At 41.9% G+C, this 24,097-nt stretch overlaps 1 protein-coding gene and 1 long non-coding RNA gene across 2 annotated transcripts in view; both read left to right on the top strand.

Moving 5' to 3' along the window:
• EIF2AK3 (eukaryotic translation initiation factor 2 alpha kinase 3) overlaps window positions 1-24,097 on the top strand; it is a 42,562-nt gene that overhangs the window by 11,414 nt on the left and 7,051 nt on the right. Inside the window, exons 3-13 of the mRNA XM_080590098.1 lie at window positions 8,587-8,781; window positions 10,722-10,852; window positions 12,886-13,120; window positions 13,380-13,542; window positions 14,783-14,920; window positions 15,442-15,564; window positions 15,715-15,935; window positions 16,277-16,389; window positions 17,366-17,488; window positions 18,707-18,856; window positions 20,190-20,979. Coding sequence (XP_080446224.1) covers window positions 8,587-8,781; window positions 10,722-10,852; window positions 12,886-13,120; window positions 13,380-13,542; window positions 14,783-14,920; window positions 15,442-15,564; window positions 15,715-15,935; window positions 16,277-16,389; window positions 17,366-17,488; window positions 18,707-18,856; window positions 20,190-20,979 — 2,382 coding nt within the window. The remainder of the gene's footprint in view (window positions 1-8,586; window positions 8,782-10,721; window positions 10,853-12,885; window positions 13,121-13,379; window positions 13,543-14,782; window positions 14,921-15,441; window positions 15,565-15,714; window positions 15,936-16,276; window positions 16,390-17,365; window positions 17,489-18,706; window positions 18,857-20,189; window positions 20,980-24,097) is intronic.
• Window positions 4,614-7,800, top strand: LOC308194332. The gene is made up of 2 exons (XR_013950452.1): window positions 4,614-5,590; window positions 5,709-7,800. It is a non-coding gene; the product is annotated as an uncharacterized lncRNA (long non-coding RNA).

Below are 24,097 nucleotides of genomic sequence, written 5' to 3'. Positions count from 1 at the left end.
GAAGGAAATGTGATCCCACGCTGCCTGAGGGCAGAGAGAGAGATTAAGAGTCTTAAATGGTCCTGGAAAAGCTCATAATGAATAAGGAGTGAGTGTCCAGAATTGTACTTCAAAGGAAGATAAATTCTAATTGCAATTGAGGCAGAGAAGGCTTATTAGGGCTATCAAGGGGAGTGGAGCCTGTGTTTTATAAGAAGAGAATGGACGCGACTGCTCTTTAACTACACAGATGTATTATGATTGCTGATGACTCAAACAGTTTTTTCTTTCTGTTGCTGGAAACATGCGAGGTGAGCTTGGCGATGAAGAGGGGCCATGCTTTGAGAACTTGGCTACCCGTGCATTTCTGAGTATAAACCTCTGCTTTCTGGGTGAGATTAAAAAATGATTTATAGTTATCCTGAAAATACCTTTTTAATAAGGGCAGAAGCAGTGATCAGAATATCATTGGCAAGGGAGTAATTGGTTTTAAGTATCTGGATAGCTTGAAGTTGTGCTTTTGTAGAAAATCCAGCTGAACTTTTTAATGTGGAGTGGTAAGTCTGTGGGGAGGAGGACTCGGTGGTGGATACCTGAGCTGAGTTGGGGGGTTAATGTGATGCAGCATCGTGTTTTTTGCAGGGTGACAAATAAATCTGTTGCTTAGACAAGTGGCTGCATGCATTTATCAAAATGCCCGTTTTCAAAGACAATCATCGGAGTTTAATGACTCGTTCAATTAAAAAAAAAAAAACAAACAGCTTCCTATAACTGCAGCTCGGTGGCTTTCTTGCTGACACTTAATGCAGTTAGCACTGATGAAGCTCTGATAAAGTGCTGACACGTGTCCTCTAACTCATGCTGTAACGATGTCGGGGAGGGGGGGGACAGCTTCTGTTACAGGGCACGTGGGGAGCTAGAATAACAAGTGTGTGGCTTGTGTGATAGCGGAGCGCTCAGCCCGGAGCATCACCGGCGATGCTCTTCCTCAAACAATGCCAGCAAAGTTTTCTCTGACAGAGGCACTCCGGGCTAATGGTTGTGGCCGACTTTCATCTGCCACGCTGGCAGACGTGGTCAAAATGCATTGGAGCAGAGCTTGGAAACGTCGTTCATCATCAGCTTGCTGTCCGTGTTGTTTAGTTGCCTTGATGGTAGCTGGTAATTTAATTACACATGGTACGCTGCATGTTTTGTGTTGTCTGTTAAATGCTTCTGGTGTTTACAGAGTTGGAAGTGGATCGGCTCTAGTAATGCCTAGACAAATACCCATTGCAGAACAGAGAATGGATGACTTAGATATGTGGAGCTTAGCTGCCCAAAATACAACACAGCGATTTATTCTGCCCTAAACCCGTTTTGAACTTGCAGCCTGTATCTCTGCCTGTACAAGAAAGGGCTTGTTTCAAGCACTAAGCATTTTAGGCAGTTTAGCAAATCATGCCTCTAGCAGCACGGCTGCTGACATCTCATTTCTGATTTTCATTTGGACTTTACCCTCTATCCACAGGTAACCCTATTAATCTTTCTGTCAGAGTCACTGCGTGTTTCGTGCTTTCTGTCCTCTAACCTCTCTGTGGTCTCTGCATCCTTGAACGAGGATACTGCATTTGCCATCTTCTCTTATCCTCCTGTATCGGGCTCTCTTTTCTTGTAGGACTTGCTCTGTGACTGCATTTTTCAAGACACAGGGACTTTGCGTCCTTACCTTTAAAAAAAAAAAAAAACCCTGTGCAGGCAGGTTTGGGGAAGAAATGCACAGGGCCTGGCAAAGATAGACTTAAATCCTAAACCCCCAAAGTGATGTGGGTTGGTGTTTTTGCCCATTTTCCCCATCTCTTAAGAGAAGCATCTCACTTAGGTTCTTCCTAGTGGTCCTGTAGGAGCTTGTGTAGTCCTGCAAGATAGATTTGGGCCGAGGGGGAGTTAAAACATCTTAAAACATGGTAGCTAATGAGCTTCTGTACAGTGCCTGTTTCCGTAGGAGTGAGCTTTGGGGTAATTTTCACTTTCCTTACTGATCTTTTTCCCAAATGTGCCCTTGGTTTCAGTGACCTCAGTGCTGGGCTCAGTAGCAGCAGCTCCAGCATGCCTTGGAAAGGACTGCTCTTCACTTCTAGAAGACTGAAGTCTTTTCTTTTGAACAAAACTTGCTACGTTAAAGAGGGGGATGGAATAATGTCAAAATAAAGTCGTTCTTAAAGCACCATGCGTTTTTGATTATTAAGGAGAACAGTTTTAAAAAGTCTGTTGCCATGGCAGCGAGGCAGGCTGGCATCTCTGTAGTCAAAATCCCGAGTCTTGTTTGACTGTGATTAAAGTAACAGTGGTATTTTAGTTCGCTGGCCTTCTTCAGAAGGGGCTGTTTTGATCGCACAGCGAACGGCGTTGGGGAACTGATCCCTTTTGAAGCTGGGGCAGGCTGGTTAACACGCTGCGGTTGCTCTAGTTCCTCTGTTTCACCGCGTGGCTGCTCAAGGAAGGGCAGAGGACAGGGTAAGGCTAATTCTTCTAATGGCAAACGTGAGCCTAACATGATACCGTGCCCCTGACGCTGGCAAGGGGACTTTCATTCTCGAGCTGTTGTGGTGCGTAGTGTAAAAGGCAACCAGGGTCCTGACACTTGATCAGGTTTTAAGGTCTGCAGTGTAGAATTGTGCCAGAGATGCCGACTGCAGTTGTTCAGTGAAGTTGTTGGAAGTGTTGCAGGTGTTGCTTTGAGGAAACAGGAAAAAGGAGTTTTCAAACAGGTTCTCTAGTGCTTGCCTAGGCACAGGATTACATCGCTTCAGCTCCATGGCTGTGCCTTGCACTCACCATTCATGATAAACACAGCCACAAAAGTTAAATTCATAACTTGTCCCAGTCTCTTCTAGCTAATGAAAAATGAAGTAGAAACTACCAGGTAGTGGAGTATGGTGGGATGGTGAAAGAAGAGCAAAGAGAGAAACTTCTTTCATACGGATCTTGGCGTGGACAGGAGCAGGGGCCAGGCTAGGACACTTAAAAAAAAATAAAAAATCCTGTGAATTCCTGTTTCTGGGTAAAAGTCATCGTGAGGTTCTAGAATCTCATGCAGTGACTATTCCTTGGAAGGCTGGGATGCCTTTTCACTTTATCACAATCTGGCTGAGATAAAAACCTATTGCCTTGGCTTCTCTGCCATGCCAGCCTGGCCCAGGCTGTCCCTTCCCTTCAGAGAAGGCAGGCCATGTTCTGCTTCGGTAAACTGTGAAGCAAATACCAGTGCACCAGAAGTTCAAGGGAACACTTCTCTCAGTCCTGATCTCGAAGATGTTTTCAGCACGTACGCTTGCTAACAAACAGGATGCAGGTAGGAGCAGGTACGTACCTGATAAACAACTGTCATGCAGAATCAGAAGTGGAGGTATTTACAAGAAAGTAAGTTTTTCATGACAAGACACTGACGACAGCCTGTCTGTAGGTATTTCCAGCTTCAGCTTCCTCATCGCCCCTGAGTACATCTCAGAAGGTCAGTTGACATATGACTGATGTGAATCATGGACTCCGTTTCAGTCAATTGTATTCTTCCTTGGCTAGTTAAACAGCAGTGTGTGCTCTGGAGAACTCTCTGCTCTTTTACCAATGCTTTAGGCAGTGGAATAATTTAACTGGGCAGCCTTTGTTTCCCAGAATATTGTGCTAGGGTCTTTGTTTTCTTCTTAAGGAGGTGTCAGTGGTGTGGACCTTGCAAAAAGTTTGCAGAGAAGTATGTCCTTATACTCTAGCTGATCCCTTCTTGCTAGTGTAATTTTCTTTTGAATAAGGTTTTCCTGTTGGTAAATACTACGTTGTCATCCTTGCAGTGTAGTACCCTGTGCTTCAGAACTTCTGCAGGTACCTGAAGGGAAAACAGGAGAATTAACCATCCTGAAATCCAAACTGAGGCAGAGAAATAGCCACTTATATTGGAAGAAAGCCATAAACCAGTGCAGCTGTGCAGATACTTTCCTGCATACATATTGAAAACAGGCAGACAATAAATCAGTTCAGACACCTAAGCTAGTAGCCTTCCCGTGTGTGTGTGACCTGAAAAACCTCTAAAAGTTTATGGTATGGATATCTCTATACTGCTGCGATTTTTTTTAACGTGGAACAAAGTGATTACGTGCTCTTTCCCTGATTCGTTTGTGCAAACTCTTGTTTCCACCCTTTATAGTGAAGCTGCTATAATTGGCTCCTAATGTTGCCTAGACAAATCTTAAAGGGGCTTAGAGACAGTTCTCCCTGGGAAGCAGCTTTAAGAGCATACCCGATGCGGGCTTTGATCTTGTTTGTGATTACATCTACAATAAGATTACTGTAACAGACAAAAAAGGTACCCTTATCACATAAGATCATATAGGTTAGTCTTAGCTAATTAGTAACTGGAATAAAGCTTTTACAGGAGTGATATCTTATGATAAGAGTAAGTTTTGAAAACCACAAGCTGAAGTGTTAGAAAAACAAAGACCAAACGCTTCCTATTCTCAGGAAAGTATTTTATTTCTGCTTAGTTATTTCCTTGGAGTTACTGGAAAGCCCAGCGCAGCTGAAAACAATATTAACTGTTGTGGCATCATACCTTTTTCAGCTGTCTGCACGTGAGCATGCTTGATATTTCGTATGGTAAGGATCGGTAGGTATGGGAAGTGAATGTTAGGCTTACTGTTAAACAGCTCAGGGGAGCTTTTTGATCTCTGTTCGCACGATGCTTTTTTTCCTCCCCCTACAACAAATCAGCAGCTTTCTTCCTGCACCGAAGCAACCTGTCATGGACCCTCTCGTGCGGTGCCCTCCTTTCCAGCAAAGAGTCTAGACAGCAAATTCCCTGGTAGCGTATGCCATTTCGGATCGTTACGCCTTTTTGCTTTTTTGTCAAGGCTTTTTAGAAACTGCATTACCTCACCCGTCGGCCTGGAGATTGAGCAGCCAGCGCCGCTGATAGGCCTGCAGCATCCTGCGCCGAGCCAATGGAGAACTTCAGCTTCAAACTCTTTAATGAGCAAAAAAGAGCAGCGTCTCATTTAGGGCTCGCTAGTTAATGTAGGGCTTTTTTTTTTAAGTGTTACTTCTGAAAGACAAGCCACTTAACAATTATGTGCCATATTGCTGACCGGTGAAGCTGAACAAATAGCTATTTACATTGACAGATCAGAGGAATGTGTAAGTGCATCGTGGTAACCTACATTTTCTGTGCCAAGAGATTTGCAGCTGACTGCCTGGGTGACTCACTCCTCGGATTAGCAGATGAGGTAATGCTGTAGAGATACGGGGTGATGTCATTCCTCTACCTGAGCTGCATGCCGATGCTGCTCGCTGCTACTTTCAAGGAAAGTCCCTTTGCTGCTTCTCAGGTGCTGGAGCTGCCGGACTCTGATAGGAATTGATGTTGTTGCTGTGCTTTAAAGCGCCGAAAACCACACTCGTAAAAGGCAATGAATGGCGTGTCCACAAATGCCTTTTTGTTACCTGTGTGCACCTGGAGTAGGCACATCTGCATGCCTGCCCCATTCTTCAACTACAAGAGAGCTATTTTAGTTAGAGAGGAGCTTCGTGGCAATTAGGTACAGTCCCCTGCCAGAGCCACGTCCTGTAATCCCATTTACAGGTAGGTTCGTCTTAGAAGGGGAATTTGGTTTTGCCTCTGTTCCTCCAGTTGATGTGAAATACCCCACTTGTGGTGGTTACTAACTGAAATGCCTAGCTTACACTTAATCTGTTTTCAGTTTAGCCCCATGCATTCCTCCCCCAGCATTGTCCTTCAGCACTACAGCCCTTCCTGCTGCCTGTGCTTGCCTTCCTGATGTGTTCTCCAACAGCAGTTTTTTCTCAGCCTTCCCAATGTCGCGCAGGATGTGCTGCTCCCAAGTCTGGGAGCAGGGGCAGGTGATCAGCAGAGCTAACCGGAGCCGTCTCATCTGTCACCTGCAGCTGATGGGGACGGAGGCTGTATCAGATGAGCAGTTAGTGCCCCGCTCCTGGGAAATCCTTGAAGATGTACAAGGCGTGACCCTGTTTGACTCACATTTTGGGAGCGTACTTCCGTGGGGGGAATTTGGGTGTGGTGTTCCCAGAAAGGGCCAACATTTTGCCATATTCTGTAAGTTTTCCCAAAGATTTAGTGGTCAGGCCTTGCAGAGAAAGCTTTGGGACGAGGGAAACATCTCCAGTGGTGTGTGTCACGCTGTGACCAGAGCTCATTGCTACCTGAGAGCCTCCCTTGCTCAGCACCCACTACTCGGGTCTGCACCACAGCCTGGGCAGCAAGGAGCCTGCTCAAATACATGCTAAGGAGTGTGGCGCTCAGAGCGTGCTCAGCCCTTGCTGTTGTGGCTTCCAGAAAGCTTTTCTAAAAGCCAGAACCCACAAGTAGCTGTCTGACTACCAGCAGCACCCACGTAGCTTGCCCATGCTGTATGAATTCAGCTGGCTGGTAGCCCGACAGAATTTCTTCTGGATCCAGCTGGAGGTCGGGCTCGGGTCCTTGCCGAACCACCTGCAGGAAGAAGCCTTACAGAGGATTTATTAACACAAAGTAACCTGCACAGCCTCTGAGCTCTGACTGTAACTATTATGCATTTCTGATAGAATGTATTACAAAAAAACACTATCATATTGCTCTGTGTTGAATGTTTTAACTAAATACTCCAGCTTGGTTAAGGCTGCAACTTTGGCGCCAACTTCTTTTGTTGTTGAACTATTTTCCATGATCTGTACGTCTTTGTTCTGAAGATCACAAGGCTGCTCTTGAACGTGAACGTTTATGTAAACCTTGTTTGCTTTATTTTTCCACTAATCATGTGATTTCTACAAATGACCCTCTGCACAAATGTTTGCTTTTGTTGTTTTATTTCTGGAAGTGTGTGCATAGAGCCATGTGTATGTAGGTGTATAACCCCTCCACCCCCACGTGGGAGGCTGTGAGAGCTGTGATGCGCAAGAAATGCTGCATTACAATGTCTTTTCCTACATGTTTTGGCTTCTTTTGTTGTAAGGTAAATATCTGGGAAGGAAAGAACACTTCATTTAGCTTTGTAAAGAACTTTGTGGCTACTCAGGGGGTTGCTTTTGTTATCTCTTCAGTTACATGTTGTGATCCTGAGAATAACTGTTTACTGTCAGTCATCGTGAGGCTTTCCAAAACCAGAAAGCATTGGTCTTGGACCCTTTAGGGACCCTAGATACAGTCACCAGCATTATTAGGCAATTCACCTGAAGTTTCTCCCTGAATCAGGTGTACCAAACACTGTAAGAGATTAGTCATGACATGCACACACTTACAAGACCTGACTTTCTCTCCCTGTTTGTGTGAATCTCAACTTTGCTCATGCCATTTGCTCTTCTGTGACCCAGTGAAAATAACAAGTCTCATGCTGGAGACTTCAGTCATGCAGAAGATGTGGTTTCAGATCGTCACATAACAAGAAGATCTTTTGTATGGCTGATAAAAGATCTTCTGGATCTTTTGTGTGGCTGTGCAATACAAACCTGTGCCTTGCAGTCTGGCAGGAATACGTGTTTTTTTTTGAAGTGACTAATACATATTTACCAGACTTCAAATTATAATGTGTAAGGGATCTGGATTTAATGTAATTATGTTGTAAGGTATTGCCCAAATGGACAGAGGGTCTGAAAAAGCATTAACATCTTCCATGTTAATCCATATCCTCAAAAGCCAAGATCATATGGATTATAGTTTCTCACTGTTCATGATGGACACCGCCACCGTGGCTCCACGGTATTAGTTATGGTCTATGATGCTGATAATGAGTTCCTTAATAAGTCCCTTAGTACTCATTGACAATGACTCATCCTTCCGAGTGAGGATCTCCTTGAAAAATCTGTGTAATGGATGAAACTGTATCCTGGTGAAAAAATCTTGACCTATTGTGCCTTTTAAGGAAAAGCCAGAGAGTATTAAAGGAACTGTATATAAACAAAATAAAAAAAGTCTGGGGAGAAGCTTGATTGAGCTGTCTGAAAAGGCAAAAATGAAATGTGAGCTCTGATGTCAGTGATAATTGCTCTGTCAACTTTAAAGGAGGGTGGATATTCTGGTGTAGCCATTAACTGCAAAAAAGTACACATACAGCCTCAGCTTTTATTTTACAACAAAATTCAGTCTTCTCACTTGGAGAGAATGGTTGGTTGTGTGTTTAGAAGTAAATCAGCTGCGGTGAGGGGTGGAAAAAGGTAGAACTTCACCTAAAATGCCACTGTCTTTAAACTTACCACCATCACAAATAACGTGCAGTGCCTGCTTCTCAACTAGTGACTGTTCAGTCTCTTCAAGAATGTTTCTCCCTTTATATTTGCTGCAGTTGGGATTGCCGTAGAGTCACAGAACGGTTTGGGTTGGAAGGGACCTTAAAGCCCATCTAATTCCAGCCCCCTATGATGGGCAGGGACACCTCCCACTAGTGCAGGCTGCCCAAAGCCCCATCCAGCCTGGCCTTGAACAGGGATACGCAACTGTGAAGTAAGACGTTGGAATATAAAGTACTGTACTTGCCCATGCAATGCTTCCTTTTGTATTTGCCATCTGTATATGTTTTGCTAAAAACGTGTTTAGATGGTAGCTAACGTTCTCTTGAATTCTTCTAGGTATTTGGGAATAAGATGATAATTCCTTCCTTGGATGGGGACCTTTTCCAGTGGGATCGGGATCGAGAGAGCATGGAGGCAGTTCCTTTCACAGTGGAATCTCTTCTCGAGTCTTCGTACAAGCTGGGCGAGGATGTTGTCTTAGTTGGGGGAAAGTCTTTAACAAGCTATGGGCTGAGCTCATACACAGGGAAGGTAAGAGCCTGAAAAGGTGCCTTGTCGTTGTTTCTAGCACTGTGTTGCCAAAGGCTGCCCTTAAGCTTTAAACTGTACTATGGTTCTAGTGTACAACTGTACAGCACAAAAAAGTAGAAGCTGAATTTCTTGGGAAACAGACGCAGCAGGCTGGAGTGGTGGTGATATGGCTGAGAGCATCACTGCAGTGTCCTTGTCTGTGAGCTTCTGCTCTGTCCCTTGTGCTTTAACGCTTGCCCCTGGCTGGGCCGATCCAACTAACCAGTTAACCCAGCACAAAACTAACCTGATAAAAAGTGAACGCTCTTCTGCTAGGTTAGCAAATCTAGTCAGCTCAGCAAGGGGTTGGGAGAGTGACAGAACCAGCACAAAGGAACAGGGGGGTTGTGAGTGGAGGTGAGTGAGGAGGAGGGGAAAAAGAGAGAAAATGACCCTTTGCTGCTGAAATGGAAGAGTTCAGCTTTATTATATATCTATAGCTGTGCCTGAAGTAGACTTTGCAGTTCAGCTTAGTGAGTATCAAAGAGTTTTAGATGATGCATATTTTTTTAACACTTCTAGATTTTAATCTTTTCACAACTTACAAGGGGTATCTGGTTGAAAACATTCAACATACATGAGCATTTGAGGTTTGTAGTTGCTGCCAGTAAGTGTGCTCCCTCCTAGAAGTTCCCCTTAACTTCGGCATATGAGTTTAAAACTTAATGTGAAAACTACTTGCTATCTGACTGGTTCAGAAAGTATTTTCCTCTGAAATCCACTGGTTGTATATTTAAAAAAGCTAAAAGCGCAGGAGCTTATTACATTTGAGTTCTGGACTTTGACTTTCTTCTCTTCCACCTTTTATGTGAAATATTATTAAAACGTTTGTAGATACTTTATGTAGTGAAGAACAGATATTTGCTAAATCAGAAAAAGTGCACTTTTAAAATGTGTAAAAATAAAAATGATGTTTTTAAAATTTTAGACTTCCAGCGTTTGCTTTAAACAAAATCAGCTTGTGCATTTTGATCAGATATTGTCGTGCAGAAGACTTTTATTGTGTTGTGTATAGTGATCACTAATGATAAAGAGTCTAGATCCAAAGCAAGAGTTTATGAAATCATTTTGATTTGCACGCTGATAGCACAGGCACTGTACCAACAGACTGCTCGTCCCCCCACTGTTCAGGAAGTGGAAATTTCGGTTTTTGCTTTGATTCCAGGCTTATGCTTACAGTAGCAGAGGTGCTGCATGCAGGAAATAGTGCCTTACTTTTCCTCATTGAGAGTTTGGGTGGTATGTTGTCTTTGGCAATATGTCAATTCAGATTTCCTGAAAGTGTGTCCAACTTTTTTCAATATACAAATGCCAATATAATCCAAATTCTGTTGTGAGACTGGGACTATTGCAAGGTGACTGTGAGTTAATAAGGTCCTCATCCCCTTTTATTAACTGAAAGATAAAGTTTATATTTTATATAAATCAATAGTACTTGATTTGAAGTTTATAATAGAGTTATGCTGAGGCAAATATGGCATGAACGCAGAATTATGCCAGGAGCCTACTTGTAGAAATTATTTATGTCCATAGACACAGTGGGAAAAGAGAACTACATTTTCTCTTGCAAGTAGAAGAACATACAAAGAACAGTCAAATATGTAACTATGTAATTATAATTTATGATATGAAATACATATTTTTCAAGGGTATCCCAGACTGACTAAAGATGGCCCAAACTGTAGAATTCCTAGATTTTTTTTTGAAGGTTATAGTTCTGAAAAGCACTTAGGTTAAACCAGACGTATCAGGTTGAGCATCTAAAACCCGAGCTCCAAATCCCCTGTGAGCTGAAAGCTTTTCATAAGAATTGTTAGCTTTGAACATTCCTGTTTATTACTTCTTTTCAATTGAAGTTCTACAGATTTCCAAGCATGTGAGTCTCTTGCCTTGTCCCTTAGGTGAAGTACATCTGCTCGACTATGGGCTGTCGCCAGTGGGATGACGATGAAGCAGACCAGGAAGACACACTCCTCTTACGCCGAACCCAGAAAACAGTCCGTGCTGTTGGACCGCGCAGTGGCAATGAGAAGTAAGTGTGATCATTGCTCAGAAACAGTCTGACAGAGATAAGGTCAAATCCTTAAAGCATTACATATTAAAAACTTGTTTTTACTCTCATTGGAATAGGAATTGCATAAGGGAGTTTGGACTGTTAACCGAGGGAATGCAACAGGCTTACTTAGCACCTAACCCCTTTGCTCCTCAATGCTTTTGAAAAATCTCTTTAACTTCAGTGTTATGGATCCTTAGAAAAAATACTTGCACATACTTATTCCCCCTAAATCAAATGAAAGTGACTTTTATTGTCCTTGTGTACATCAAAAGAGTCTCACTGCTCTACTGTGCACGGCAAATGTCACTTAGGTTTGTTCCAAGGTGTGTGTTGATTGGTACAGCAGGAGACAGCTTACAAGCCTTCTGTGACTTACTGGTTCGCTTCAGTTCTTTACCTACTCGTAGTAACTCTTGCTTTTTTGTTGTATTTGATGTATTTAGGTTTCTTTTTAAGTTGATTAAAAAAAGACTAAAGACATTTTAAAAAGCCTTATTCTTAAGTCTCCTTTAATTTCGTAACATAGGTGTTCTGATCTCTGCAAGCTGTAAGAAGTGGTTCAGTCTCTGACTTCCCTAATGCCGTCACACAGGTTTTTATACGTTAGCATTTCTATAAAAATAGACACGCATTGGACAAAAAGGCAACAAAAGCCAACAACAAAAACCCACCTTCCTTAAGTACAGGTTTAAAAGTTATACTGGTTATACTATCCATAGATAAAATAACCGCCCAACCATTCAGAGGAAGACTAGTCATTCTCTGTTCACCTGCTCCCTCTTCTGTTTGCAGCAGGATTTGACACGTGTCTGTAGTCTCAGATAAGCTAATTAGAACTCAAATAGATTAGCAGGTGAGAAGTCTTAAAAGAGTTAAAAGATCTTGGATTCTGTGATTCTTGGGGACTGATATTGGTGGGAAGGGGTATGTCACAAAAACATGCTTTTCTTTCCTCCAAGTCTTGAAAACATGCCATGATACTTTGTGTACCTGAATTCTTCTCTACAGGCAGAAATAGAGATGCTTTCCTGGTGACACAGTATTGCTGCTGTGGAGTTCACAGGATAGCTCTGTATTTTTAATCCAAAGAAAGAGAAGCTTTTAATAAACAAAGTTCAACTGATTATATGAAATATGCTCAACTTTTACCATAGTGGTGTAATTTTTTAAGGAGACATTTTGACTCCTGGTTGGTCCTAGGAAACTTTGGGTACCTAAGCATATTGTTAAGAAGTATATTCCCTCTTGTTGCTGTTCAAGACACAAATTTACTGTTGTTTCCCCTCTGTATCTTTCTACAGCATTGGGCTGTATGGTGGAAATAAGAATTCATCAAAATAATTCAGTTTCTGCCCTGATTTTTTGGTTTATAGAAGTTAAAGAGCCTTTGGCTATGCAAGACAACTGTTCTTTATACAGTCATACTTGTTTGAGAGTATGTTAACCTGGGACATGAGGAATCCTGGTTTCATTGAAGTGCCTGTCAAAGAAATCCTCTGTTAAGTCTTGTGTGGGGGATTAAAAGAAAAGAACAACAACAACAACAAATCATCATCCTTCTACCAGCTCAAAAGCCATAAACCTCAAAATATGCTTTATTAATGAAGTGTGTCTTATGTAGAATGCTGCTTCCTAAATGCTTGTTGCTTTCATCAGCTATGTAATGTTTTCCTACCTAAACAGACCTAGCTGTATTCCTTGATGTTTTTTTTTTTAACTGCCCTCTCCATATGCTAAACTTTTAATGCCATTGCCCCTACTTCCCCAGCTGTTTTCTCAACTCGACATCGTGTTGGAAAATAAGATTTCTCTGCTTTGTATTCTGGATATAGCTAGAGATCTAGTGCTTCCTCTCTTGGTAAACCTGTGGTCATCTGGCAATCTGAGGGTTTACTATGAAAATATGGGCCAAATTTAGGTAATTCAGCATAATCTTCTGGATGGAGGGCTTTGGGATTTACTTGGAATATATAATATAGTTTCTACAAAGTGTTTTTTCTTTCTTTTAGGTGGAATTTCAGTGTTGGCCACTTTGAGCTGCACTACGTCCCAGATATGGAAAACAGAGCAGGATACATTGAGAGCAATTTTAAATTACATCTGAACAAAGAAGAAACAAAAATAATTTCAGACGTGGATGAGCAGGAGGCTATGATGAAAGATACAGTGATAAAAGTCTCAGTAGCTGACTGGAAGGTTATGGCTTTTAACAAACGAGGAGGACATCTGGAATGGGAATACCAGGTAGGGGAAAAGATGGAATATTAAATGTTAGAAACATAGAGGCTTTATGGCATCATAGATGATGTCTTTCATCTTGAGTTCCAGGTGCTGTTGTCTTAAAAAAAAAAGAAAGCACACATCTGTTTGTAACTTGTTTAAGTGAAGCTCTGTCTTTGAGCTGTTACATCTGTTACAAAAACTAAACCAAGGAATTTAAGCACTTTATAATAACACCTAGTTAATATAACATTAATTTTCCAGTTACCTCTCTCTTCTTCAGTTTTGCACTCCAATCGCTTCTGCGTGGCTGGTTAAAGATGGCAAGGTGATTCCAATCAGTCTGTTTGATGACACAAGTTACACCACGAACAATGAAGTGCTAGAAGATGAAGAGGACCTTGTGGAAGCTGCAAGAGGGGCCACAGAATCCAGTGTATATTTGGGTGAGACACTGACTCTGAGCACTTTGTTGTAAACATTATCCTTTTCTTTCTGCTTTTAGGAAAGCAGATCTTTCCATATTGGTAGAGTACACTCAAGAGGAGCTATAATGTGTGCAGTCTGATACTCTAATATAATGTACAGTTTATAAAGTCCCAAAATAGAGGTTTTACTAATGTATATATCCCAGAAAAACAACAACTCTTGATTGAAAAAGCTTAAAAAAATAGATCTCTGTTCTCAGCCCTTCCTAACCTGCTCTGGTCACCTTTACTGTTGTCATTTGAAGTCAGATTTCTGTGTACCCATCCTATAAATTCTGTCAGTTACGGAAGGCATACGTTACCTTCTGTAGAAGGTAAGGTGTACCAGAAGGTGTGGTATAGCTTCGGCTCTGGTAGAATCCATTTCTATGACTCTCTGGCCTAAAGTGGTAGCTAAATGGTGTTTTGGTTTTGAAAAAGAAAAACGTTCTAAAATCAAATCTTTTCCATTTTGATTCTGAAATGTTCACTACTTTTATAGGTGTAATACTATGGGGATGACTGCAGTTCTTGAAACTTTCAAAGATAAGCTCATAGTTAACAAGGCAGCCTTGTTGCTCAGAAAGCAGTAAGAAATACCTCCCTCTAGCCCCCTAATTTGTCACATTCATTTCTTCCTCTGCAGTGATTACGGTAACTTACTATGAAGAAATTTCAGTTAAGTTTTTCTGTGACTGAGTTCTCATCCAGCTGCCAGTATTCATATGATGTGAATTCTGACAACTAGAAATAGTGTCCCCAGGTCCTTCCTCTCAGCTGTCTGTCTCTGGGAGGCAGATGTGCTTTGTTTTTTTCGAAGCCCTTAGCGTTTTTCTCTGAGTCTTTACACCTTTCCTGTTAGTGGTTACACAGATTTTTTCTACCCTTCTTGTTAACAGCTGCTGAAGAGTTGTGTGTACCAGCATGCAGCTGTAAGACATTTGAAGGAAGCCTTACTTAGGCAAAGCCCAAGGTGCTTTATAACTCTTCAGAATTTGTGGTATTTTTATGAAGCCCCAGCTACCCAGGTGTTCTAGTCTCTTGCTTTTCCAGAGGAAAAAAGAGCATATACTACTTGAATTCAGTCAGAGTCAATATCTCAGATTCTCAGAATATAAAGTATTTTCCAAAATGTTTTCAGGCGTACATCTTACCTGGATGATTTTAGGCTGCGGAAGAAGAAAACTAAGTTTAATATGCTCTCTGATTTGTTACACAGGTATGTACAGAGGCCAGCTGTATCTTCAGTCATCAGTCAGAATTTCTGAAAAATTCCCAACCAACCCGAAGGCTCTGGGATCCAGGAATGATAATGCAATTATTCCCCTTCCCAAAATCAAGTGGAAACCTTTAATCCGTAAGTAACAATCCAGAGTTTCATTTATTGTCTTAGCTCTGAAAAGACAGAGCATCTTTCTGATTTATATTATGTACCAAACTAGTCTAATAGCTCCTGAACTAGTTTACAGCTGGAAACACCTTTGTGCTCTTAGTTCTGTATTTTTTTTAATTACATGTTTAAATTGCAAATGGCTTTTACTTTTTAACTTTTACTTTTGAACTTCATTGGGTCATTTTAAGTGATGAAATTTTGGTCTTCTAAACCATTTTTTCTACTAAAAGAGGAAGCTTGTTATTTTAGTGACCCAAATGAGTTAATTGCCTTGTCAAAAATAGTATTTTGGCTGGTGAATGGTGTTAAGTAATGGTTACCTCTTAACGATTACCTTGTGAATGTTTTTGTTAGTTTTGGTTGTTACAGTCTGGTCCAACAATCTGATATTTTCTAAGATAATACAGTTGGAGTTCTCATGACAGTCATCTATGAGTAGACTGATTTATAATAGTTCAGCTCAAAGTTGTCTCTTCTGTGCTTAGATTCTCCATCCAGGACTCCAGTGTTGGTGGGGTCTGACGAATTTGACAAGTGTCTGAGCAATGACAAGTATTCTCATGAAGAATACAGTAATGGAGCACTTTCGGTTCTACAGTATCCATATGGTAGGTGGAGTTCCAAGTTTTGAAGTGTTTCAAAACAAAGTGTGTGAATGAAACCACCCGGTGTCTGTTGAACGAACCTATTAATGAGAAGACGGTTACATTTATTCGTAAGCAACTACGAAGCGTGCCCTCTTTGTCTTTTATACACAGATAATGGTTATTATTTACCCTACTACAAAAGAGAAAGGAGTAAACGGAGCACCCAGATCACCGTCAGATTTTTTGATGATATGAATTACAAGAACATTCGCAAAAAAGATCCTGTCCTTCTACTTCACTGGTGGAAAGAAATTGTTGGCACCATCATATTTTGCATTGTGGCCACAACTTTCATTGTACGCAAACTCTTCCATCCCCATCCTTACAGCAGAGTAAGTATTCTTTTTGCTGAATCCTAAATACAGAAAGTATTATTCTAGCTTTTTCTTTTGGTTTCGAGTCTGCAGTGAGTAGTGTTAATAAGTTAATACCTTACAAGATAACATAGCCTAAATGTGTTATTTAATCAATCTGTGAAGGCTGTCAGCTGCAGCGTGCAACTTACTTGACTGCTTCAGCAAACAAATTAGATTGCTTCAGCCACATCTGATGTCTTCAGAGATGTTCACACTGGAATTACTTAATGCTATATCTAAGGGTACAAACTGGTCTCAAGTGCTAGGACTTGAACTGTTTTTTTGTTGTTCTTTCTTCTTTTGGTCACCCATGTTAGCTGCGGAAGGAATCTGAAACACAGTGCCAGACTGATAGTAAGTACGAGCCCGCTTGCGGAGATGTTAAGGACACCAGCTGGAGTGATGTCAAGAGCTCTGGATACGTATCCAGGTGAGCTCAGCTCAATGCAACATGTACGGAGTTGTTAATCGGTATGACATTTGATATTGTGTGGAGAAAAGAGTTGGTGTTCACTAGCTCTTACCTATCCTCAGACCACTCGGGATAATCAGAAAGAATCCTGTCATCCCTTTATTGATGGCAGACTGCTCTTACGATTAGTCTAAGCAATCCCTGAGAGCCTACGTGGTACCTGTGCTTGGGATTGTTGGTCATCTATTTACTGTGGATATATGAAATAGAGGATTGATTTTTAAGGTTCTTAATCTGTGTTCACTCCCTCTGATTCTGTGCTTGTGGTTTAAAGTAGAGTAAGGGAATTGTGAATGGAAACATGTTTTATATACTCTACAGAATAGGAGTTTATTTGGAACAAACCTTTGTTATTACGAAGGGGTTAGTTAAAACTGAAGGATGTATAGGGGCATGTCAGTGGTATTCTGGAAAAAAATGTGAATGTAGCCCACTGAAAATAGGAACTGGAACATTTAAGATGAGGAAGAATAGGAAAGGTGAGATTTAAGAACTGTGTTTCAGAATAGATGCTTGGAAGGACTAGTTGCAAAAATACTTAAGTGGGGTTAAAGGCAAATCATGATTTAGAAAATACTTGGCTGTCACTGCCTAATTTGGGCATAGGAACTTAAGTTAAATATCCATGATCCAGTATACATCGAACCTGATACTCTGAAACTTCTTCAGTTTTTCATGTGCATGTGTAAAGGGTCTTGCCAAGGATAATAGCACCTGTCTGTTTCCTAAGTAGGTAACCGTCTGATTGCCTCAGTGAATGGGTAAACAGAGGGAAAAAAGGGGGGAAATGCTTGAAGTCATTCAGCATGTATTGCCTGCACCAAAGTTACTTACGCTTTCACAAATGATTTTTTTTTAACTATCCGTGCTAATGCATTTTTCTCCTTTATCCTCCATCTATTCTTCTCTCCCTTTCTCACACCTTTCCTCCCAGATACCTGACAGATTTTGAGCCAATTCAGTGTCTGGGTCGTGGAGGCTTTGGAGTTGTTTTTGAAGCCAGAAATAAAGTGGATGACTGCAACTATGCTATCAAGAGGATCCGTTTACCTAACAGGTACTGAATGAGTGTGAGATACAGAAAAAGTCATGAATGGTGGGATCCTGTGCTGAACCATGTGCTCCTGAACTGACTTCCCAGATACTGCATCAGGATGAATGACATACTTTTTTTAAGGGGGGGCTGACTTAATTTTGGCATCGAGAATTTGGCACGTCCTCACAGCAGAAGGGTGACCTGCTTGGCTAAACTAGTAACATAGCAGGGCCCTTGCGAGGGTGCTGCAGCTACATGGGAACTCCTTTGATTTCCTTGATGAAATGAGCCTTTGATAACAGCACTAGTTATTTGTAGCACTGTTAATTTGCTTTTCTCCTTCCTCTCCTTACCTTTCCTATTCCACCCTTTCTCTTTTTCCCTCTCCGGCCTTTTTGACTCCGTTTGTCCATTTGTTTCGTTTTCTGGTCCCACAACCCCTACCTTTTCTTTCAGTCATAGGTGGTCAAGCCTTGCTGCTGAATTACCCTACACAGAACTTGCAGCACTTCCTTTTAGTGGGAGATGGGAGACACTGCTTCTGGAAATCTCAAGTTAGAACAGCAACAGGCAGGCCAGTAGAGGGAGGGGGTAAAGCAATGAAATCTAGAGTTACTTATTTTCGAATGTGTTAAATAAGCATGACTATTTAAGATTAAGGGTTTTGGTTGGAGACTTAAGGTAGCCTGAATTATTTTCCAAGCATACCTAAATCCATTAAATAAAACCATCAGAATTCATTTGATGGAGTTACGCTCTTATGAAGAGAGTTTATGTACTTCAGTAGATAGCAGGCTACCTGTTTTCCTATCTGTAGAATGGAGATAGTCTTCACGTTTTGCCAATTAAAAAAGAAACACTAAGCTATTTCTGTCTGTCTTTTGTGCCAGTGTCTTCTACATCCCTGTAGAATGTAGCTGTTTAGTGGACTTTTCTGCCCTTGTAAATAGCTGAGAGCAAGATGAACCTTTTCTTCTCAATTTTGCTGCCGGTAACTATTTGAAAAGAGGTGACTAAATGCTTAACTATTATGAGTGCATACTGCCTCCCCGTGCTCCTAACCTGAAGGAGTTCTTCAGGGGAATTTGAAACAGATAGGACTTTTCATGTGAAGAGCAATTCTACTAGCCTGGCTTATACTGGGCTAACTTTGGTTAAACTTTCTTTTGCAGAAATGTCTATGCTGTGCTGTTGCTTTATGTGACCGGGTCTCTGTTTCTCTTCTCACCCAAATCCTAGGGAGCTGGCTCGTGAAAAGGTGATGCGGGAAGTCAAGGCGTTAGCTAAACTCGAGCATCCAGGTATTGTTCGGTACTTCAACGCCTGGCTGGAAGCTCCACCTGAGAGATGGCAGGAAAAGATGGATGAACAGTGGTTGAAAGACGAAAGGTAACTCGTGGGTGTTTTTACTCAGTTGAATTTGAGGTTGTATACCAACAGAACAGGAGAACTGGTAGATGATCCAGGAAGATGCAGAGACTATGTAGGAAATAAATTGTTATTAACTTAGTCTGTCAAATTCTCAGTTTAACAAGGTACAAATATCACATTTGCATGGCATTTATCAGTTTTTGGGGCCTCTGTTGTGTTAAGGTCCTTCTTTCAGCTTAGATCTTGTAATGCTTAAGTTAACTTCCATAATCAGGGGTTTTAGGAAGGTTGGGGCATTGTTTGCTACTGGAATTTGGTTTTAAACTTGGGCATCTGTCTTCTTTGTTCCTTTCCACAGCTGTCCTCCTCTTTGGTTTGGTTTTGATATCTCTGATTCGGTACTTCAGTAGTTCAATTAATACATTTTGGCATGAATTTGTGACGGATGATCAGACTGATTCATAAAGCTTTGTAGAAATAGGCTAAAAATGAAAAATTATGTAAAGGACATAGAGGGTGTTAGGAATAAGGAAAAAGTGGGTGTACGTTAGCAACATTTGAAGGTGGCAAGGGAAGAAGGAGGCCTAATATTCCTCTGACCGACTATTTAGCAGTCTCATGATAACATCTTAACATGCCTGATAATTTTTAGAATACAGCGACTTTTATATTTCAGGCACCAAATTAACATTTCACAGCTGTAATTTTTCCAAAGGACTTTAAATAGTCATTGCAGTGCATGTTCTAAAGGGGTGAGTTTTCTTGAGCTAAAGATGAGCCTGATTGCATGCTAGAAACGTGGGCAGTAGAGTTTGCTGATGTTTTTTTATTTCTGACCACCGCCCCCATTCCCTGTTCCCCTGCGCTGCTCAGGGGGAGGACGTAGAAGAGGGTGGATAGGGGGAAGATGTTTTTAGCTTTTAGTTTCTCACAGCTCTAGCTTGTTAGTAATAGGTAATACGTTATATTAATCTCCCTCTTTTGAGTCTGTTTTGCCTGTGACAGTAGTTGGTGAGTGATCTCCATGTCCTTATCTCAACACTTGAGCCCTTTCTGTTGTATTTTCTCCCCCTTTCCCTTTGAGGAGGGGGAGCGAGAGAGCAGTTGTGGTGCAGCTCAGCTGCCCAGCTGAGTAAAACCACCACGATGAGGAGATGTTGTGCCCACTAAGAAAAATGGGTGCCATATCCTGGTTATTAGTGATTCCCATACATGGATAGTTATTTACTGTTACAGTGCAATGCTTTTTATTTCAGAGGAAGTATTTGTTTAAACTTGGTCTTCTGAAAATCCGTTTCTAGGGGGATGAAGCTCTGTAGTTCTGATCTCTTGATTTTTTTTTTTTTCCTAGCACTGATTGGCCTCTCAGTTCTCCCAGTCCAATGGACGTCCCGTCGTTTAAGATCAGAACAGAGGCGTTTTCTACAAAGGACCACATAGAGGTTATTGCCACTTCATCAGAGATGGGACAGTCTTTCTCCATGGGAATACCTTGTGGTCAGTCTGACTCGTCTGAAAGTGAGTTTTCTCCTCTGGAATTTTATGCTACAGACAACAGGGACTTGCAGCAGTCAGAAGATCCACTGTTAAACCTTCAGGACAGCGTCCTTACAGGCTGCGATGTAGAAGACAGCACTATCAACAGTAGTGAGATGGGTCACTGCAAGTTGGATCACTCCTTGGAAATCTGTCCTCTGCCTATCCCTGTTGTAAACCTGAGAGAAGGGACCTCCTCTTCCATTGTGTTTGAAGATTCTGGTTGTGGAAATGCTTCTAGTAAGGAAGATAAAATCGACGTTTCACAAGATGGAAATCTTTCCGAGGATAAGCCAACAAGTACAAAGGAACCTGGTAACAAGAAATCTGCTTCAGGAAGTCCCCTCTCTGTTTCTCCACCAAGGCCAACAAGCTTAAGCCTGGACCTTTCTAAAAATACTGTGGAAAAAGTCAAGCCCACCTCTCCAAAGGTGTATCTTTACATCCAAATGCAGCTCTGCAGGAAGGAGAACCTTAAAGACTGGATGAGCAGAAGATGTATGATAGAGGAGAGGGAGAGGACAGAGTGTCTGCAGATATTTCTGCAGATAGCTGAAGCAGTTGACTTCCTGCATAGTAAAGGATTAATGCACAGGGATCTCAAGGTTTGTATTCATAGGGCACTATAGGAAATGTTTATTGTCATGGTCATCACTGAATGAACTTTCCAGATTCTGCTTTTAACTAGTTGTCTCACTGGCTGTGTCTGTATACAGATATTTCCTAGTTCGCTACTGTGAGATTCTTAGGATCTATCATAACTTGAATTATCTGTGCCCAAACTGCCACACAAAAGTCTCTAGTATTATAAAATTCCTGAAACATGTGGACTGACTCCATCCACTGTTTACCTGTGTCAAGTTCTGCTGTAAAGTGACAGATCAGGAGTGTGTGGTTACAGGTAACTTTTGTGTGTGTGTGGAGTAGCGCGGCATTGGAAAACAAACCACACAAAGGATGAGGTGGGAAGGGACCCCTAGGGGCCATCTGGTCCCACCCCTGCCCCAACAGGGTCAGCCCGAGCCGGGAGCCCAGCCCCACGTCCAGGCGGCTCCTGGAGCCCCCCAGGAGGAGCCCCCCAGGCTCTGGGCAGCCTGTGCCAGGCTCCATCCCCGCCGAGCCCAGCAGGGCTGCCTGGTGCTCACAGGGGCACCATGACAAGGGCCTGGCCCCTGCTCTCTGCAGCCTCCCCTCGGGTGCTTATGGACATGGACGGCGCCCCCTGAGCCTCCCCTTCCCCAGGCTGAGCATCCCCAGCTCTGCCAGCCTCCTCACAGCAGAATCCTGCTAAGATAGCTGACTACTTATCAGTGACCTCAGAATCGGCGTTACAAAAGCTGAGTTAATGTCTGTGTAATAATTTGGAGGTGTAGTGCTCCAGGAAGTAAACTGATCGTTCGTTACTACAGTCAAAGTCTGCCTTAAAGCAAGACTTCTTGTGCCGGGCACAGGTCGGTGGCATTGGTTTTATGGCATTTTTAGGTCAGGAATTTTGATGCAGGTTCACTCGTTGCTGAGTGGTGTGGCTCAAACAAAACAGAAAAAGCTATTTTGAATTTTTTTCTGCCTTTTGAAATGAAACAATTCTGCTATTATTCTTTCTGAACAGCAGCAGCGTTACTCCTGGTTAGGGACAATAAAAGTTAAATATTGCTGCTCTAGGATTGAAACGCAGACTGTTCTGGAGTCAAATTCTGAGTCAGTGCTGGCTGTGTTACAGCAGCCTTCTGAAGGATTCATAACCTTTTAATGTCTGATAACACCCAGCCTGGTGAGACTGGAAGGCAGCGGTGGTTGTTACCCCTGATGCTGCAGGTGACTGAAGTCAGGAGTAACTTTTTGTGCCTCTTTCATTTTGCTTCTGATCCTGTGTTAGTCGGTGCCTAATCTTGCTGGAGCTTTTAGTGCTGGAGGTGTCAGCGTTTGTTACCAGATGCCAGAACTTGGTTAAAGAGCCTGGATGAAGTTAGTCTTATCCCTGTAAGCCACAAGAAATGGAGTCCTTTGCTTTTGCTGAATGGTGGAGAGGCAGCTCCTGTTCCCCTGCGCTTGATTGAGGAGGCATTGATACAGTGGAGTATGTTCTGAAATGATTACAACCATTCTTGTAGCCCCTCAGATGGTAATCATCTGAGATCACTAGAAACAAAGGATGAAGATAGCATCTCATACAAGGTTGTAACAGGGGATTCAAATTAAGTAACACAAAAGTAAGTCAAAGTTAAAAAAAACTCGTAAAACTCACAAACCTATTCGAGTATTTTCTTTCCCCATCGGCATTAAGCAGTTACCTTAAGCCAATTATCTGAAAAATCTTTAGTGCTGGAGAAAGTGACCAAAGAAGTAATTTAATCCCTGTATTAATGTGTTGCTAGACATGTTAATCAGTAACGTTTCTTAACAATACTTGCAGTTGGAACTCTCCGCAGACTCCTCGCTGAGATCTCTGTTCAGTAAAGCTTAGGTAGATCTTCATAAAGCTGTTTCACTCTTAATTGCTGTGTAGAGTTCTGTTGGGACATCTGAAAAGTTCAGTGTTGGCAGCTGCTTGAACAAGAGATTGTATTGTGTTTACTTGGCATAAAAAACTTGACTCCTTGAACAAACAACTTCGGTGCTTCAGAAAACCTGCCCTGCGTGTCTAACATTATGCTTGCAGCCTGGAAGTCCACTTAGGCGTTAGTTGTTCACTTGGTCAAAACAACAGCCACATTTATCACTCCGTAGTTCTCAGAAGCTTCTTGGAACAGTTCTTGCAATTTGTCCAGGAGATTGGGCGTGCAACCCCAGCTTTGTGAGCACTAATAAGGGAATAATCCGCACAGCTGTTTTGCTTCTGCTAATAGTTAACTCTGTGTAGCAGAGATCTGGAAAATATTTTAAATACTAACAGTGTACATTGAAGTATATTATGTAGGCTCCTACTGCTGAGAGAGATCGTCATGACAAGATGGTAAGAGGTTAGGCAGGCAGGTGAACAGGTCACAATTCCAATTCTTTTGAAGGAAAAGTACAGGAACAGAAGTCTGTCCAGTGAGTTTATTGCTACTCCCAGATAAAGCTCTCAGCCATGCTTTGACAGCTCAGAAGCAATAATGGGTCCTGTCAAACAGGGTGTCACAGAAATGAAATAGTTTTAGACATGTTTTGCAGCATTAACTGAATGAAACAGTAGTCCTCCAGATGTAGCTTATTCATGTTTGTGGAAAGGATGGGGATTCTTGTTCTGACTGAAGAATCCGAAAAGAAATTTCTTTGGAGGGGTGGCAAGATAACTAAACTAGAGAGTGGCTGTATTCTTCTCATTGAAGTCAAAATTGTGTATAGTTCCCTTAAATGTCCTCTTTCAGAATGTGGTCCTGATGGCTCTTTTTTTGCTGGCAGTTTCCAATAACAGTCCATTCTCCTAAATTTGTAGAAACGATATGCCTGGCCATTCGGAGATGATCTGTTTTCAGCCAGAGAAGCGTAATAAATAAAGCTTTTTGTTAAGAAAGGTTCTTCCCTGTGGAGCAAGACAGATCTTGTTGACTTCTTGTCTGTTTGTCGGAGGAGAATGGAGATCCAGGCGATGGGACTCAAACCCCAATGGGAAGCTTGTGCCTTGAGCATTAAGATTCTAAAAAGAGTTTAGATAACACGTGTACCCAGTCTGAGGGTGGGTATTGTGTAAACCATAGGATATCCTGAGTTGGAAGGGACCCACACTGCTTCAGAGAGCCT

The sequence above is a fragment of the Anser brachyrhynchus genome, assembly GCF_964034855.1.
Source record: "Anser brachyrhynchus genome assembly, chromosome: 4".
In the NCBI taxonomy this organism is placed as follows: domain Eukaryota; kingdom Metazoa; phylum Chordata; class Aves; order Anseriformes; family Anatidae; genus Anser; species Anser brachyrhynchus.
Note: the sequence above shows the minus strand (reverse complement) of the source record. Positions and strands in the feature narration are given on the sequence as shown.